Source organism: Canis lupus, chromosome 6, assembly GCF_003254725.2.
Source record: "Canis lupus dingo isolate Sandy chromosome 6, ASM325472v2, whole genome shotgun sequence".
NCBI classification, from domain to species: domain Eukaryota; kingdom Metazoa; phylum Chordata; class Mammalia; order Carnivora; family Canidae; genus Canis; species Canis lupus.
In genome coordinates, this window is record NC_064248.1 from 24,278,000 (window position 1) to 24,296,516 (window position 18,517).

Here is an 18,517-nt window from a genome sequence, read left to right on the forward strand (position 1 = left end):
ATACTCATGGCTCCTTCTCCTTTTCTATTACTGGAACAAAGGACAACATTCATTTGATATGTATTTATTGATAACTGAGTATTAGGCACTATACCAGATTGTAGTAAACACAGCAGGCGCTTACAGTTTTAAGGGAGAGGCAGTTAATAAAAATGAAACAAAAACGGTTGAATAAACAGGTTGCATGAATGCTGAGAGGAAATGGACATTCTAGCAGCTGAAAAGAAAGAAAATGCTGGGAGAGGGTAGAGTGGTCCAGCTTAGTGATGGAAACCTAGGGAAACCTCTCAATGGAGGTGACTTTTATTTTTTTAATTTTAACTTTAAAGATTTATTTATTTGAGAGAGAAAGAGAGAGAGAGAGAGAGTGGGAGGGACAGAGAGAGAAGAAGAGAGAAAATCTCAAGCAGACTCCCCACTGAGTGTGGAGCCCAACTTGGGGCTCCATCTCACAACCCAGATATCATGACCTGAGCTGAAACCAAGAGTCAGAGTCTCAACAGCCACCCAGGCACTCTGGAGGTGACTTTTAAATTGAGCTGAAGGCTGGTCAGGAGCTAGATGCCATTTACAGGCTAGGTGAAAGGCTCACAGCAGGAAAGCACTTAAGACCATTGAGGAGTTGAAGGAAAGTTCTTCCTGACTGAAGTCTAAGAAGCAAGGCAGAGATGAGGTAGATGAGTTCAGTAGGCCTCCCGGGGCATTCTGAGAAGCTTAGATTTTTTTTTTTAATTTAATTTAAATTTTATATTTTTAGGACAATTTTAAGGTCACATCAAAATTGAGAGAAGGGTACAGAGATTTCTCATATACTCTTAACCCACACATATGCATAGCATCCCCCGTTATTGTTCCAGAGTGGTACGTTCGTTAAAATTGATGAACTATGTTGACTTATCATTATCACCCTGAGTCCATAGTTTATATTAGAGTTCACCCTTGGTACTGCACATTCTATGGGTTTGGACAAATATATAATGACATGTATCCATCATTATGATATCATACAGAGTATTTTCCTGTCCAAAACATCCTTGTCAGATCTTTGGATCTTTCCCCAAATATGGGTAACCAGCCAGAATGTCTTAATAATAATCCAATCTCCATTTCTTGTTCCAAACAGGTAAAATGATAGAAGATTACTGGGGAGTTTCAAGAAAGATTCTTGGAGATCTGAAATTCTTGGAGAGTCTTAAAACATATGACAAAGACAACATCGCCCCAGTGATCATGAAGCGGATCCGGGAAAGGTTCATTGATCACCCAGATTTCCAGCCAGCTGTCATTAAAAATGTGTCATCTGCCTGTGAGGGTCTGTGCAAGTGGGTGAGGGCCATGGAAGTGTACGATCGCGTGGCCAAAGTGGTGGCTCCCAAACGGGAGCGGCTGAGGGAAGCTGAGGGGAAGCTAGACATACAAATGCAAAAACTGAACCAGAAGCGAGCAGAACTGAAGCTGGTGGAAGACCGCCTCCAGGCTCTGAATGATGACTTTGAAGAGATGAATACCAAGAAAAAGACCTTGGAGGAAAACATTGAAATATGTTCCCAAAAGCTGATCAGGGCAGAAAAGCTGATCAGTGGTCTTGGGGGAGAGAAGGACAGATGGACAGAAGCTGCCCGGCAGCTGGGGATCCGGTATACTAATCTGACAGGGGATGTACTATTGTCCTCAGGGACCGTGGCTTACCTGGGGGCCTTTACTGTGGATTATCGGGCCAGGTGCCAGAAGCAGTGGTTAGCCCAGTGTAAGGACAAGGTCATCCCCAGCTCCAGTGACTTCAGTCTCAGCAACACATTAGGAGATCCTGTAAAAATTCGTGCCTGGCAGATTGCTGGGCTACCCATTGACTCCTTCTCCATTGACAATGGCATCATTGTGACCAATTCCAGGCGCTGGGCCTTAATGATTGACCCTCAGGGGCAGGCCAATAAGTGGATCAAGAACATGGAGAAAGCAAATAAGCTGTCCATCATCAAATTCTCAGATGCCAACTATGTGAGGACGCTGGAAAATGCCCTGCAATTTGGTACCCCTGTCCTACTAGAAAATGTTGGAGAGGAGCTGGATGCCTTTATTGAGCCTATCTTGCTCAAGTCCACATTCAGGCAGCAGGGGGTTGAGTACATGAGGCTGGGTGAAAACATCATCGAATACTCCAGGGATTTTAAGTTATACATCACAACCCGTTTGAGGAACCCACATTACCTCCCTGAAGTCGCCGTGAAAGTCTGCCTCCTCAACTTCATGATCACACCCTTCGGTCTCCAAGATCAACTTCTTGGCATTGTGGCCGCCAAGGAGAAGCCGGAACTGGAAGAGAAGAAGAATGAGTTGATTGTGGAAAGTGCCAGGAACAAGAAGCAGCTAAAAGAAATTGAGGATAAGATCTTGGAGGTCCTATCCCTGTCTGAGGGCAACATCCTCGAGGATGAGACTGCCATCAAAGTTTTATCTTCCTCCAAAATACTGTCTGAAGAGATCTCTGAGAAACAGGAAATTGCTTCAGTAACAGAAACACAGATTGATGAGACTCGAATGGGCTACAAGCCAGTGGCTGTCCACTCTGCCACCATCTTCTTCTGCATCTCTGACCTGGCCAACATCGAGCCCATGTATCAGTATTCCCTGACATGGTTCATAAACCTCTATGTGCATTCCTTGGCACACAGCAGTAAGAGTGAAGAACTAGACCTTCGCATTGAGTACATCATTGAACATTTTACCCTCAGCATCTACAACAATGTCTGTCGCTCTCTGTTTGAGAAAGACAAGTTACTGTTCTCCCTACTCCTGACTATCGGCATCATGAAAGAGAAAAAACAAATTAATGAGGAGGTTTGGTATTTCCTCCTAACTGGTGGTGTCGCCCTGGACAACCCTTTCCCCAACCCAGCTCCCGAATGGCTGTCTGAGAAGGCATGGGCGGAAGTGGTGCGTGCCTCTGCGCTGCCAAAACTGAAAGGCTTGATGGAACATTTAGAACAAAATTCTGAAGAGTGGAAGCTCATCTATGACTCCACCTGGCCCCATGAGGAGAAGTTCCCTGGATCTTGGAAGTTCCTTAAGGGATTGGAGAGGATGGTGGTCCTACGATGTTTGCGGCCTGACAAAATTATTCCAGCCATTCGTGATTTCATTGCTGAACACATGGGCGATGTCTTCATCGAAGCCCCTACATTTGATCTCCAGGGGTCCTACAATGATTCCAGTTGTTGTGTACCATTGATTTTCGTGTTGTCTCCGGGTGCAGACCCAATGGCAGGTAAGGGCAGAATGCTGTATAAAGAACATAAATGGATGGGCAGCCCTGGTGGCACAGCGGTTTAGCGCCGCCTGCAGCCCGGGGTGTGATCCTGGAGACCCAGGATCGAGTCCCACATGGGGCTTCCTGCATGGAGCCTGCTTCTCCCTCTGCCTGTGTCTCTGCCTCTCTCTCGCTCTCTCTGAATGAATAAATAAATCTTAAAAAAAAAAAAAGAACATAAATGGAGGTACCTGGGTGGCTCAGTCAGTTCAGCATCTGCCTTTGGCTCAGGTCATGATCCCATGATCACGAGCCCCACATGGGGCTCCCTCCTCAGCAGTGAGTCTCCTTCTGCCTCCCTCCCCCACTCATCCTTCCTCTCTCTCTCTCTCTCTCTCTCTCTCTCTCTCTCTCAGATAAATAAATAAAATCTTGGGACGCCTGGGTGGCTCAGCAGTTGAGTTCTTGCCTTCTGCCCAGGGCATCATCCTGGGTCCAGGGATTGAGTCCCACATCAGGCTCCTGCATGGAGCCTGCTTCTCCCTCTGCCTATGTCTCTGCCTCTTTCTGTGTGTGCCTCTCATGAGTAAATAAATAAAATCTTTTAAAAAATAAAATAAAATCTTTAAAAAAAAGAAGGAAAGAAAATAAATGAGTCAGAATTCATGGTTGAATAACAGCAATATGTCTCTTATAGCAGGAATCTGAAATTCAGATGCTTTGAAAGCCACACAGTTAACAGGCTTAGGTGGGTCTGGAGCCACTGAAGATTTCTTTTTGCAGCTCCCAAGCATTGTGTTGTCTAATAATGTGAGCTCAGGATGGCCAGATAACCTGACTTTCAAGAGAAATCAGAAATACAGAAATAACCCATTTTCACATCTTGATAACTCATTCAAATTTTTCCTAAAATTGTGAGGGCTAGACCAGGACTAATTTTAAGCTTATTGGCTATTACTTTATCATCATTCTCTTAAATAATTTCCTCTATTGCTTTTCTCAATTAGGCTTTTGATTTTTAAAAAATTAAGATTTTTTAAAAAGATTTATTTATTTATTCTGAGAGAGAGAGAGAGAGAGAGAGAGAGGCAGAGACACAGGCAGAGGGAGAAGCAGGCTCCATGCAGGAAGCCTGATGTGGAACTCGATCCCAGGTCTCCAGGATCACACCCCAGGCTGCAGGCAGTGCTAAACTGCTGCGCCACTGGGGCTGCCCAAAATTTAAGATTTTATTTATTTATTCGTAAGAGACACACAGAGAGAGGCAGGGATATAGGCAGAGGTAGAAGCAGGACTCCTGCAGGGACCCTGATGTGGGACTCCATCCCAGAACCCTTGGATCATGCCCTGAGCCAAAGGCATATGCTCAACCACTGAGCCATCCAGGAATCCCTTTTCTTTTTGTTTTTAAATTAAATTTTTTGAATAATTAATACTGTGTATAGTTGTTTAAAAAAAAAACAATGCAGAAAAGTATAGAACTGTGGCTAAACTAGGGCCATTCTGTCCCCTCAAGGGACAAAAAAAAATTTTTTTTTGGTCACAACTAGAGGGTGCAACTAGCATCTAGTAGATTGAAGCTGAGGATGCTACTAACCATCTATCCTGCATAGGACAGTCCCCCACGGCAAAGGATTATCTGGACCAAAACATCAGTAGTGCTGAGGCTGAAACACCATCATGTAGTGTGAAAGCTACATCTCCCTCCTAATCATTCCTAAAGTAACCATTATTACCAGTTTGTGTACCTTTCCAGGAACCAATCATTGCATTCTTAACAGGTATAAGATGTTGACAGGAATAGATTAGTTTTCTGTTCTGTTGGATCTCAAAGCTTTAGTTTTCTCTGTTGTTGAATGAAGAAAGAGTACCAGAAAGGCAAATGGCAAAAGCTGTCATTCTCCTGTGAAAGCTGAGGAGTTTGATACCTATCCTGACCCAGATAGAAAGCCAGCACCTCTGCCCCACAGAGGAAATCAGAGGAAATGAACTGGTACCCTTTCTACTTTCCCACACCATAGTGTTATTGTCAAAGATCAATCCATAGCTCCTTTCTAGTAGCTTTATTTTTGTCCCCTGTGTCCTTTATGTGGCAGATTTAAACAAGAAAAATTAAGGGAAGTCAGGAATGGTAAAGAAGAGAAATAGAGGAAAGGTCAGAGTATGGTCTGTAAAATGATGATGTGCTGGCAGAGGGCAGGCTTGTTACATCCAAAGCCTTATCTTGCATATTCCTATTGTTCTGTTCTAGAGACCTGATCAGATTCAGCTTGGATAACTTCCCAGAAGACTTCATGGGTACTGTGTCCCCTGTAGTGCCTCACACTAGGAAGCCTATACTCTCTGATTATCTTTCCTTTTCTGATTGAGATTGATCAGTAGACTCAGGCATTGTCAACTTGATCCACCTCCCCATTCCACTTCCCTTGTAAAGCTTCCCATTAGCCTCACACTTAATAAGATGATGGTTCTTTTTTTTTTTTTTTAAGATTTTATTTATTCATGAGACACATAGAGACAGACATAGGCAGAGGGAGGTGCAGGCTCCCTGAGAGGAACCCAATGCGGGACTCCATCCCAGGACTCTGGGATCATGCCCTGAGCTGAAGGCAGATGCTCAACCACTGAGCCACGCAGGTGTCCCATGATGATGGTTCTTAATCTTGGCTGCACATTGGAATCACCTCCGAAGGCTTAAAGAAAAATCCTGTAGGCTAGCCCAGGTGGCTCAGTAGTTTAGTGCCACCTTCAGCTCAGGGCGTGATCCTGGAGACCTGGGATCAAGTCCCACGTCTGGCTCCCTGCATGGAGCCTGTTTCTCCCTCTGCCAGTGTCTCTGCCTCTCTCTCTCCTCTCTCTGTGTTTCTCATGAATAAATAAAATCTTTTAAAAAAAATCCTGCAGGCCATGACCTCAACCAATTAAATTAAAATCTTTGTGAATGAGGCCCAGGCATTGTGTTTTATGAGCTTTTCGGGTAATTCCAGTATGTTTTGGAAACAACTGACCTGATGGTTTTTTCACGGCCTTAACAAAATCATTCCTCAGATCCATTATTTCATTAGGGATAGCAAAACGAAATTTAATTATATCACTCCTCCCGCATTTATTAGCTAAAACTTTTCCTTTGTCAACTCATTGGCTTACTCTGATTATATAGTTCAAAAAGGACCAGCAGAATAGACATTTGGTTCATTCCCTTGATTTTCTCAGCTTTCGGATTGATGATTTGGTGCCCTGGTAACCTATGAAGTTACTTAAGCAGTAAGATTTTCTTTGTGCCATTGTGAGCACATAGATTTTAACATAGTGGATGTTTCAAACATGGTGGCGTTTTATTATTTATCGTTCCTTTTGATTCTCACATCATTCAGTCCTTGGCCTGTGGGGGTTCCTTCATGCCTAAGGTTCTCACATAACCCCAGTAGTTTTTTATAGCTTCCTGGCTGTATAGAATTACCACGTATTCCAGGCTCATCTTGTACAGACATTTCTCTAAGGAACTCCAGTTCTTTCAGCAGAGGCCATGGCATTTGGAAACCACAATCTGGGTACTACCGAATGAGTCATTGATTGCAGGCCTTACTGCTCACTAATTCTCTTCCTGGGAAAGGAATCTACCCTCTTCTTTTCATCAGTGATTTGAGTTTTTATCTTCAATGACAGTGCTTTCCATTTCTAAAAGTTTCATTTGTTTTATTCCAAATCCATGTATTTTTTTTTTCATATAATTCTGAATTATATGCTTTGTGGTCCTTCTTGTGTGTTTCTTTCATGGTTCTTTTCAGAGATTATATTAATCTACTAGGGCGGCTATAACAAATACCAAAGACTCAGTGGTTTAAACAATAGAAATTTATTTTCTCTAAATTCTGCAGACTAAAAATCCAAAATCAAGGTGTCAGCACGGCTAGTTTCTTCCAAGGCCTCTTCCCTTGGCTTTGTGTCTTTATATAGTTTTCTCTCTGTTGAGTGTGTCTATGTCCCAGTCTCCTCGTCTTATAAGGTCACCAGTCCTATTAGATTAGGGCCTGACCTAATGACCTCATTTTAACTTAATTATCCCTTTAAAGACCCCCATCTCCAAATACAGCCACATTCTGAGGTCCTGGGAATTAGGGCTTCAACATATGGATTTGAGAGGGATACAATTTGGTCCATAACCGAGACCCTATGTAATCCTTGGGGGTATTAATTCTTCTGATTGTTCTATATGCTCACTCTCCCTTATAGTGATATGTTTCCTCATGTAGTTGGTAATTTTTTTATTGAGTTCATAATCAGAAAGCTTGTGTTATTTCGTGGGAGTCTCATAATACCTTAGGTTTTAAAAGAGCCCTAACAGAACAACTTTGCATATGGAAATCCTGATGCCCCAGGGATTTTGCCATTCTGGATCAATTTCATGGGAAATTTCTCAGGTTGGGAATCCCTCCCACAGGGAACTGTAAACTCACACTACTCATTTGCATGTGGCATAGACTTAGTGTTTTGTTTCCTCAGTGAAGAGTTGTTTACTTTTTCTACCCAGGCTCCAGGCCAGTGACGAGTTTCTGCATTGCTTCTTGACCAGTAGCCTGATTTCTGGCCACCTTAATATGATCATGCAGCCCTTTGAGGATCCTAACCATACAGAAGTCTCAATTCCAGCCCCCCATCTCTTATGAGTACAAAAGCTATATCTCCACAAACTGCCAACATCTAGACTGGTTAAATGAAACATGGTGTATTCCAACGGTGAAATACCATTGTCATGTGTAACCATGAAAAAGAATAAGACTTTTCTGTACCTACAGGCATACCTCATTTTATTATGCTCCACTTTATTGTACTTTGCAGATACAAAGTTGTTTTACAAATCGAAGTTTTAACAAGTCTATCACTGCTCGTTTGTTCTTCCTTCCTTCCTTCCTTCCTTCCTTCCTTCCTTCCTTCCTTCCTTCCTTCTTTCCTTTCTTCCTCCCTCCTCCCTCCCTCCCTTTCTCCTCCTCCTTCCTCTTTCTTTCCTTCCTTCTTTTTTTCCTTCTTCCTTTCCTTCTTCTTTGAAGATTTTATTTATCTATTTGAGAGAGAGAGAGATAGTGAGAGAGAGGGCAGGTGAGGAGGGAGAGGGAGAAGCAGGGTCCCTGCTGAGCAGGGATCCCAGACATGGGGCAGTTGATCCCAGGACTCTGAGATCATGACCTGAGCCGAAGGCAGATGCTTAATTAACTGAACCACTCAGGTGCCCTTCTTTTTTTTTTTTTTTTTTTTTTAAGAGAACAGATCTGCATTTTTATTTAACTTTTCAATAAGTTTAAATCCTTGAGGGGTATAGCATCACATGATTCCATGGCCAATGGCCTTAGCGGGTAAGTTCTTGGGAATTTGGTACAAACCATGCTACTGTTTCCATGAGCAAGAGTTACTTTTCCTCACATTACTGTTTTTGTTCCGTTTGCCACAAGGAGTCACTGTGCTGTTCTTTGCTTCATACCCATAAGCACATCTCTTCCCTAGACAGAATTCAGTTTCATGTGGAGCGTAAACACTTCCACTTTTAAGAAGAGCTGTCTGCTCCCTCTTGTTCCAGAGAAAAATAGCCTTGGACCACAGCCTTCCAAACATATTTGTCAACTTAGGAGTCCTGTTCCCAGCAGGCTCCACAGGCTTCAAGGTGGCAGAAAGAGTATTGGTGCCATTTTTCTCTTCTTTTTTTTTTTTTTTTTAAGATTTTATTTATTTATTCATGAGAGAAAGAGAATCAGAGAACCAGACAGAGGGAGAAGCAGGCTCCATGCAAGGAGCCCAATGCGGGACTCGATCCTTGGAATCCGGGATCAGGCCCTGAGCCAAAGGCAGATGCTCAACCAATGAGCCACCCAAGTGTCCCTGGTGCCATTTTTTTTCAAACAATATTTGCTCACCTCATGTCTCTGGGTCACATTTGGGTAAAATTTGGCAACATATCAAATTTTTTCATTATTACTATATTAGTTCTAGTGATCTGTGATCAGTGATTACAACTCACTGAAAGCTCACTTGATGGTTAGCATTTTTTAGCCAAAAAAATATTTTAAAGTTAAGGTAAATACATTGTTTTTAGACAAAATGCTATTGCACCCTTAATGGATAACAGCATAGCATAAACATAACTTTTATATGCACTAGGAAGCCAAAAAAATCATTTGTTCACTTTATTGCAATATTCACTTTATTGCAGTGGTTTGGAATCAAACCCACAATATCTCTGAGGTATGACTGTTTCGATGTGGAAAAGATCTAAATGAAAGAAGCAAATGCAGTTTTCTATAATTCACATAAGTATAATAGTATGTGCATTTATTTAAATGCATAAAATATCTCTGAAAGAATTCACAAAAAGCTAGTAACGTCGGCTGCCTCTGAAGAAGAGAGAAATGAAAGAGACTTACTTGAAATTTCACTATACAAATGTCTATTTTTTTAGTAAAATACATTTGTAATAACGCAGTTTCTAGTTCTTTGGTTGTGTGCTCACCTCTCTAGTTTTGAGTTCCTTCTTCATTTTTGGTATCTGGGAATTTCTCTTTTAGTCTCTGATTTTTTTTTTCTTTGACTGGTGTAATTTTTTTAAATCAAGAATGTCTATGTATTCAAAACAAAAGAGGAATCAATAGTAGCTTCATTTACCCTCTTACCAGAAGTCTAAAGCTTCCATATAGAGATACTTTTTTTTTTTTTTTTTTTTAGAGATACTTATTTTGTAATTGACAGAAGCCTGAGTTTCTTTCCATGTCCAGAATTTCAATGTAACCCTTCCTTCTGTATTGTTACGTTAATATAGTCTTAGTTGGCCTGTCCTCTTTCAAAAGCCTCTTTTCTTCCCCATCTCAGGCCTGCTGAAGTTTGCTGATGATCTTGGCATGGGAGGTGCCAAAACACAGACCATCTCCCTTGGCCAAGGCCAAGGCTCTATTGCTGCCAAAATGATCAATGCTGCCATCACAGATGGGACCTGGGTAGTGTTACAGAACTGCCACCTAGCCACGAGCTGGATGCCCACACTGGAGAAGATCTGTGAGGAGGTGATTATTCCTGAAAGCACCAACATCAGTTTCAGGTGAGGGGCCACCCCATCACTGCCTGTTTCTGGGCCCCAACCTTGAGCTCCAGATGTCATGTTGGTGGCTGGGAATGTAAAGGTAAACAAATACAGTTCTGCATTAAAGAAGTTCTCAGTCTAGCAGAGGACAGAGCACAGATGAGTGATGTTGACGCTATGCAGTACCTACTATACTTGATTGAACAAGAACCAAAGAGCACAGAAAAGGGAAGAGAAAGTTGGGGAATGCTGGGAGGCCTGACAGTTGCCTGGGGTTTTGAAAGATGAATAGGATTTTGCCAGGAAGGACATTTCAGGCAGAAGGGACAGCATTTATAACAGCAAAAACATGTATAAAGAAAACACTGAGACGTTATTCCATGGGGCATATGCTGTGAGACGTTGTTGGAAAATGTAATATGAGACATGTCTAGAAAGGTAGATTAAATGTTAGCAAATCTGATTTTTACAAATTGTCTTGAAAAAAAGCCTTACTTGCAATGTAGGCACCATTGTCCATATTGCTCTATCCTAGATTTCTTGGGCCCTGTGGAATTTTAATCAATATTGGAAATAGCTACTTGTTTTTGTGAACTTTAAGCCCAGCAACACTGGGCCTCAGTTTTTGCATATACAGGATGACGAGATAACCCAGATAGACTCAAACCCCTTTTCAACTCAAATACTCTCCTATTCCAGGCCAAGGGTCAGCAAACTATGGCCTGTGGACCAATAGGTGGCCTGCTACCTATTTGTGTATGGCTTATAAGCTAAGAAGAGTTTTTATATTTTTTAATAGTTGAAAAAATCAAAACAAGAGTATTTCGTGACACATGAAAATTAAATGAAATTCAAATTTCAATGTCCATATAGTTTTATTGAAATGCAGACATGCTTATTCATATACTGACTGCTTTCACATTAAGTAGTCATGACTGAGACCATATGGCCTGCAGAGCCTACAACATTTACTCTTTGTAAAGAGTAAATCTCTTTCTTTTACAGGAAAAGTTTGCCAACTCCTGTCCTAGGCCACAAAGGTTGCTGGTTATTTTCATCTTAGTCAAGTCTCCCTGAAAACAGGAAAAGTGTTTGGTGTTTATCGACAAAGCCAGATTAGGCCATAGTTTATTATATTCATGTAAGACTCATAAAATTCATAGAAGAGTTTAAGGGGGATCCATTAGTTTCAGGCATTCTCTCTGGTTTGGGGGACGCCTGGGTGGCTCAGTGGTTGAGCATCTGCCTTTAGCTTGGGGCATGGTCCTGGGGTCCTGGGATTGAGTCCTGCATCATGCTCCTTGCAGGGAGCTTTCTTCTCCCTCTGCCTTTATCTGTGCTTCTCTGTGTCTTTCATGAATAAATAAATAAAATCTTAAAAAAAAAAAAAAGAATTCTATCTGGTTTGAAATGGTGAGTTGACTAATTATCATCAATGACACACTCAATGAACAAAAAAATTATTTGTGCTGACATTAAGGTTTTCCATACTATGGTCCTAATCCAAAAGTCATTACCTCGGGTGCCTGCAGGAGCCAGGATTATAACATACAAGAGTAAAGAGGACAGGCACAAGATATCTTGCAGTTCCCACAATATGGTAGCAATCATCATGGGCAGTCAGCCTTGCTGTTGGACATCAGCGGAGAGATGCAGGGATGGTGGTGAACTAGAAGCCCATGCCCTTTAGAGAAGAGCAGTGACTACCTAGTGCCAAGTACTCAATGTGGGCCCCTTATGATCAGATTTTCTGAGTATTTTAAAGGGAAAGTGGGAATCTAGTTGTTTTTTTTTTAAGCCCTAGATTTTTAAAGCTTGGCAACTACTTCAAAACTATGTTATAGGCATCGTGTTGACTTGCATGATATGAGCTAAACATCACCCAACTGCAGCCTGAAGTCAGACCTCGGGCTACCTGTTTATGGCCTCTTCCCTCCCTCCCTGGCCACTCCTGGGGTGCCAGCTGTAGTACCTGGGCATCATAGAATATGATGTGGCATTTAAGACAGGGCCTTTGGAGTCAAGGAGCTCTGAGTTCACATCCCATGTCAATAGTTTCTAAGCGGTGTGTCTGAAAAACCCACTTGACCTCTGCATGCCTTCATTTCCTCACTGGTACAAGCAGATAGCTAATCCTTTCACATACAGTGGCTGTGAGGATTAAAGTGAAGGAAGGGACGTATGTCAAATTCTTAGCATGGGGTTTGGCATCTAGTAGTACCTAATAAATGGTGGCTATTATTTTTTGTTATTGTTTTTCAATATAACATTACATTGCTCTAAATAGTTAGGTCTGTTGTTCTTCCAGACTCTGGTTAACCAGCTATCCATCAGAGAAATTTCCAGTCAGCATCCTCCAAAATGGGATCAAAATGACCAATGAGCCCCCCAAAGGGCTCAGGGCCAACCTTTTGCGCTCCTTCCTCAATGACCCCATCTCAGACCCTGTGTTCTTCCAAAGCTGTACGAAGGCAGTCATGTGGCAAAAGCTGTTGTTTGGCCTTTGTTTTTTCCATGCCATTGTTCAAGAGAGGAGGAACTTTGGACCTCTAGGTAAGAGATGACAGTGTACCTTGGCTGCTGGGGCACAGAGCACAGACAGGTGTAGGTGTATGTTCAGGTTTGTAAGGTTGGGCTGCTTCTGACATTATCAATAGCATTGAAATGACCCACCTCAATGTATTTTCAGCTCTTCTTTTGGGTTACACAAGGAGGCAAACAGACCTCTTGGTGATTTTCTCTGAGTATTCTCTTTCCTTCTACCACTATGTCATAGCCCCCATTAGCTCCACAGACTACCTGACCACTGAGGGGTGCAGGGATGAGATAGTCAGGGGAGGGGGAGGGGGCACTGCCTCTGCATCTGCGTTTCACACACCACATTCTCTCACCCGTGCCAGATATCTAAAAATCCATGTAATCGTTTGGCTTGCAACCAACTGGCCAGTTGTGTTTTGTGTGCCAGAACATGAATTTTATTATTTTGTTATATTTTTTATTTAAATGTAAATGTTCAGGAGGAAATTAAACATCTCTGTTGAACACAGATCCCACCGTACACTGCTGTCTTCCCCCATGCCCAGTTATTTCACACATTTATGCCACTTTCCCAGACCTACTGGGCATTTATTATTTATAACCTTGAAAATACAAGTGGTAGTTTCTTCAAGGCCTGGCCATCCCATGTTCCCATGAGCACAATGAGGGGAATTCTCAAAGCTGACTTAGTTCTGTTGCCAAATCATAGATACTACTCCCTAGCTATGCTTTAGTGTTATTTTTGGAACTCTGTGCATTACCACAGTATTCCAGCCAGAGTGAATAATTCTCATTCCACAAATCCCAGGACATTAACATCTACCTTAACAAATGGAGAGATCCATAAGGAAATTGATTTTACAATGGATGTTTTCTCAGGCAGAATGGCTCCCACATTGGCAGTAAATGTCAAGGCTAATAGTTGGCCTGGTGCTTGATATTCATGGAGCTGAAAGAGACTCCTGATCCATAATGATGCTTAACTGAACAGCTCTGTCTGTGAGTGGAAATTATGAGCTCTTGGCAGTAAGCCTCTAATTCTTCTATGCTTTGTGCAGGTTGGAATATTCCTTATGAATTCAACGAATCTGACCTGAGGATTAGTATGCAGCAGGTCCAGATGTTTCTGAATGACTACAAGGAGGTGCCATTTGATGCTCTAACTTACCTGACAGGTATTTATGGGAGGAGTCTTTTCTAGTTATAAATCTCCAGTATCATGCTCCACCCTTCTACTCTTCTGATCACATCTCCATTCATTTGTTTACTCACTCATTCTTTCTTTCAACAAACATTGAGCTTTTATGCCAGTCACCATGCCGGATATTGTAAAAAACTAAGACATCGCCCGGGTGGCTCAGCAGTTTAGCGCCACCTTTGGCCCAGGGCGTGATCCTGGAGACCTGGGATTGAGTCCCACATAGGGTTTCCTGAATGGAGCCTGCTTCTCCCTCTGCATGTGTCTCTGCCTCTCTCTTTCTCTCTCTCTCTGTGTCTCTCATGAATGAATGAATGAATGAATAAATAAATAAATAAATAAATAAATAAATTTAAAAAAATAAAAATAAAAATAAACCTGACTCTAAAAAAAAAAAAAGAAACTAAGACACAATTTCTAATTTCAACTGGTGGCTCACAGTCTAAAAGGAAAATATATACATAAAGAAATACATGACAGGGGCACCTGCGTGGCTCAGTCATTGAGGCATCTGCCTTCAGCTTGGGCTTGGGCCATCATATTGGGGTCCTGGGATCAAGCTCAGGCTCCCTGCTCAATAGGAAGTCTGCTTCTTCCTCTGCTTCTGCCCCTCCCTCCACTCAGGCTCTCTCTGTTTCTTTCAAGTAAATAGGTAAAATCTTTTTTTTTTTTTTTTTTTTTTTTTTTAAATTCATGAGAGACATAGAGAGGCAAAGACATAGGCAGAGGTAGGGACACCTAGGTGGCTTAGTGGTTGAGCATCGGCCTTCCGCTCAGGGTGTGATCCCAGAGCCCTGGGATCGAGTCCCACATCAGGCTCTCCACAGGGAGCTTGCTTCTCCCTCTGCCTCTGCCTCTGCCTCTCTCTCTCTGTGTCTCTTATGAAAAAATAAAATAAAATCTTAAAAAAAAAAGATATAGGCAGAGGGAGAAGCAGGTTCCCCATGGGGAGCCTGATACAGGACTTGATCCCAGGATCCTGGGATCTTGACCTGAGCCAAAGGCAGACACTTAACCACTGAGCCACCCAGGAGGCCCAGTAAAATCTTTTTTAAAAATGATTTTAAAAAGGAATAAATGACAATAAATAAAAAAAATAAACGACAAATAAATAAATGACAATACAGTGGTAAGTTCAACAAGAGAAATATTTATAAAGTAGAAAGATAGCACAATGATTAAATTTCAGGGATGGCGGGATCCCTGGGTGGCGCAGTGGTTTAGCGCCTGCCTTTGGCCCAGGGCGCGATCCTGGAGACCCAGGATCGAATCCCACGTCAGGCTCCTGGTGCATGAAGCCTGCTTCTCCCTCTGCCTATGTCTCTGCCTCTCTCTCTCACTGTGTGCCTATCATAAATAAATAAAATTTAAAAAAAAAAAAAAAAAAAAGAACTTAAAAAAAAAAATTTTCAGGGATGGGGTAGGGGACAATCATGGAAAACTTCCTGAAGGCATAAAAAATGAGTTTTGAGGGATGAATAGGAGCTTACAAGTAGAAGAAGAAAGTAGGGTAGGCAGGGGGAAGGAAGAAGGAGAGCATTCCCAGCAGAGGTACCCTAAGGTGAAAACAGCACTTGCCATTTTGTATTAAAGCCAGTGACCTTTTATTAGTCACCCAGTATATATGAGTACATAATATGGAAGAATGTAAATGTATAAAACATGGTTGCTTCCCTCAAGGAACACATCATGTAACCCCAGAGATAAGAGATAAAATATAGATGGGCTAAGTGAGTGGAATACCATGGCCAAAGGTCAAAATGCATCTCAGTAGGAAAACCTCCGGCATTTTCAAGATTATACATAAGCTCCTTCCTCAGCTCCATACATTGAGGAGTTTGGATCCTTTCCCCAATCCTGCAGCAGGCACTCTATATACACAATCATCATATTCAGTCTCCATAGCAACCTTGTGAGCTTCATGTTAGTGACCCCATTTTATAGCTGATGAGATTCAGACTTGAGAGCAGTGGTTCTCAACCAAAGGTAGTTTTGCCCTCCAGGGGACATTTGACAATGTCTGGAGACATTTTTGGCTATCACAACTAAATAGAGGTGGTACTGGGTAGAGGTCAGGGATGCTGCTAAACATGCGTCATTGTCTTACAATGCATAGGACAGCCCCCCACCACACAGAACTATCCAGTTCAACATGTTAATAGTGCTAAGATTGAGAAATCTTGATTTAGAGTGATTAAGTTCAGTTGTAAAAGGTCACACAGACCTTAACGCGGCACACTGTTCCCTAAACCAAAACCCCAAGTGACACACACAACATAAATTCAGTGGATATAATTATCTATCAGGGGCAGAGCTGGCAAAAGCTCCATCAACTTTTGATGCCACGTCTCAGGACATACTTGTGTGGTCACTGCCACAGGGATAGCACTGAAGGACTCATGCCAGGAATTAAATGCACAAGAACTTGCCTCTCACACCCTGCCCCCTACAAGGGACCTAGAGAAGTGTAGCCTGTCTATATGCATGGAAGGCAAGAAAAACCAGATATAAATGATCATCAGAACTCTGTATTGACACTAATCAAAGAGACAGATCTCGGGGCACCTGGGTGGCTCAGTTGGTTAAGCATCTGCCTTTGGCTCAGGTCATGATCCCTGCTCATGCTCTCTTTCTTTTTCTTTTTTTAATTTCTTTTTATTGGAGTTCAATTTGCCAACATACAGCATAACACCCAGTGCTCATCCCATCAAATGCCCCCCTCAGTGCCCATCAACCAGTCACCCCAAGCCCCCACCCACCTCCCTTTCCACCTCTCCTTGTTCATTTCCCAGAGTTAGGAGTCTCTCATGTTCTGTCTCCCTCTTTGATATTTCCCACTCATTTTCTCTCCTTTCCCCTTTATTCCCTTTCACTATTTTTTATATTCCCCAAATGAATGAGACCATATAATGTTTGTCCTTCTCCGATTGACTCATTTCACTCAGCATAATACCCTCCAGTTCCATCCACATTGAAGTAAATGGTGGGTATTTGTCGTTTCTAATGGCTGAGGGAATATTCCATTGTATACATATACCACATCTTCTTTATCCACTCATCTTTCGATGGACACTGAGGCTCCTTCCACAGTTTGGCTATTGTGAACATTGCTGCTATAAACATTGGGGTGCAGGTGTCCCGGCATTTCACTGCATCTGTATCTTTGGGGTAAATCCCCAGCAGTGCAATTGCTGGGTCGTAGGGCAGATCTATTTTTAACTCTTTGAGGAACCTCCACACAGTTTTCCAGAGTGGCTGCACCAGTTCACATTCCCACCAACAGTGCAAGAGGGTTTCCCTTTCTCCACATCCTCTCCAGCCTTTGTTGTTTCCTGTCTTGTTAATTTTCCCCATTCTCACTGGTGTGAGGTGGTATCTCATTGTGGTTTGGATTTGTATTTCCCTGATGGCCAGCGATGCGGAGCATTTTCTCATATGCTTGTTGGCCATGTCTGTGTCTTCCTCTGTGAAATTTCTGTTCATGTCTTTTGTCCATTTCATGATTGGATTGTTTGTTTCTTGGGTGTTGAGTTTAATAAGTTCTTTATAGATCTTGGATACTAGCCCTTTATCTGATAGTCATTTGCAAATGTCTTCTCCCATTCTGTAGGTTGTCTTTGAGTTTTGTTGACTGTTTCTTTTGCTGTGCAGAAGCTTATCTTGATGAAGTCCCAATAGTTCATTTTTGCTTTTGTTTCTCTTGCCTTCATGGATGTATCTTGTGAGAAGTTGCTGTGGCCAAGTTCAAAAAGGGTGTTACCTGTGTTCTCTTCTAGGATTTTGATGGAATCTTGTCTCACATTTAGATCTTTCATCCATTTTGAGTTTATCTCTGTGTATGGTGTAAGAGAATGGTCTAGCTTCATTCTTCTGCATGTGGCTGTCCAATTTTCCCAGCACCATTTATTGAAGAAACTGTCTTTTTTCCAGCGGATAGTCTTTCCTCCTTTGTCGAATATTAGTTGACCATAAAGTTCAGGGTCCACTTCTGGATTCTCTATTCTGTTCCATTGATCTATGTGTCTGTTTTTTTTTTTTTTTTTAAGATTTATTTATTTATTTATTTATTTATTTATTTATTTATTTATTGTAGACATAGAGGCAGAAATACACGCAGAGGGAGAAGCAGGCTCCATGCCAGGAGCCCAACGCAGGACTCAATCCCAGGACTCCAGGATTGCTAAGGATTACAAAAACCTCATCTGATAGAATGGAATCAACTTAGGGTATCTATAGCACAGTAAAGTCTGGTTTGTAGAGAACTACTTTCTCATTCCCTTCCATTCACAGGCTCCAAGTCTCCCAAAGCAAAGAACTCCTAACTCCAAGAACTTTTGTACCTAGAGATACTTAAAACTGTTAAGCTGTCAGAGCAGCAGGGTGCCTGAGACTCTGCCCCACCCCGCCCCCGCAACAGGCAGCCATCCTTAGCGATCTTGGGGTGGAGTCTTTTGGGTTTTCTATGTACAGT

At 42.1% G+C, this 18,517-nt stretch overlaps 1 protein-coding gene across 3 annotated transcripts in view; it reads left to right on the forward strand.

Annotated features, from left to right (window-relative positions):
* DNAH3 (dynein axonemal heavy chain 3) overlaps positions 1-18,517 on the forward strand; it is a 171,473-nt gene that overhangs the window by 141,956 nt on the left and 11,000 nt on the right. For 2 of the 3 annotated variants that reach the window (XM_025416293.3, XM_035718065.2), the window contains 4 exons: positions 1,124-3,265; positions 10,103-10,328; positions 12,619-12,863; positions 13,907-14,023. In XM_025416293.3, coding sequence (XP_025272078.1) covers positions 1,124-3,265; positions 10,103-10,328; positions 12,619-12,863; positions 13,907-14,023 — 2,730 coding nt within the window. Of the gene's footprint in view, positions 1-1,123; positions 3,266-10,102; positions 10,329-12,618; positions 12,864-13,906; positions 14,024-18,139; positions 18,273-18,517 lie in introns of all 3 variants that reach the window. The other variant, XM_049111320.1, reaches the window with a different exon arrangement.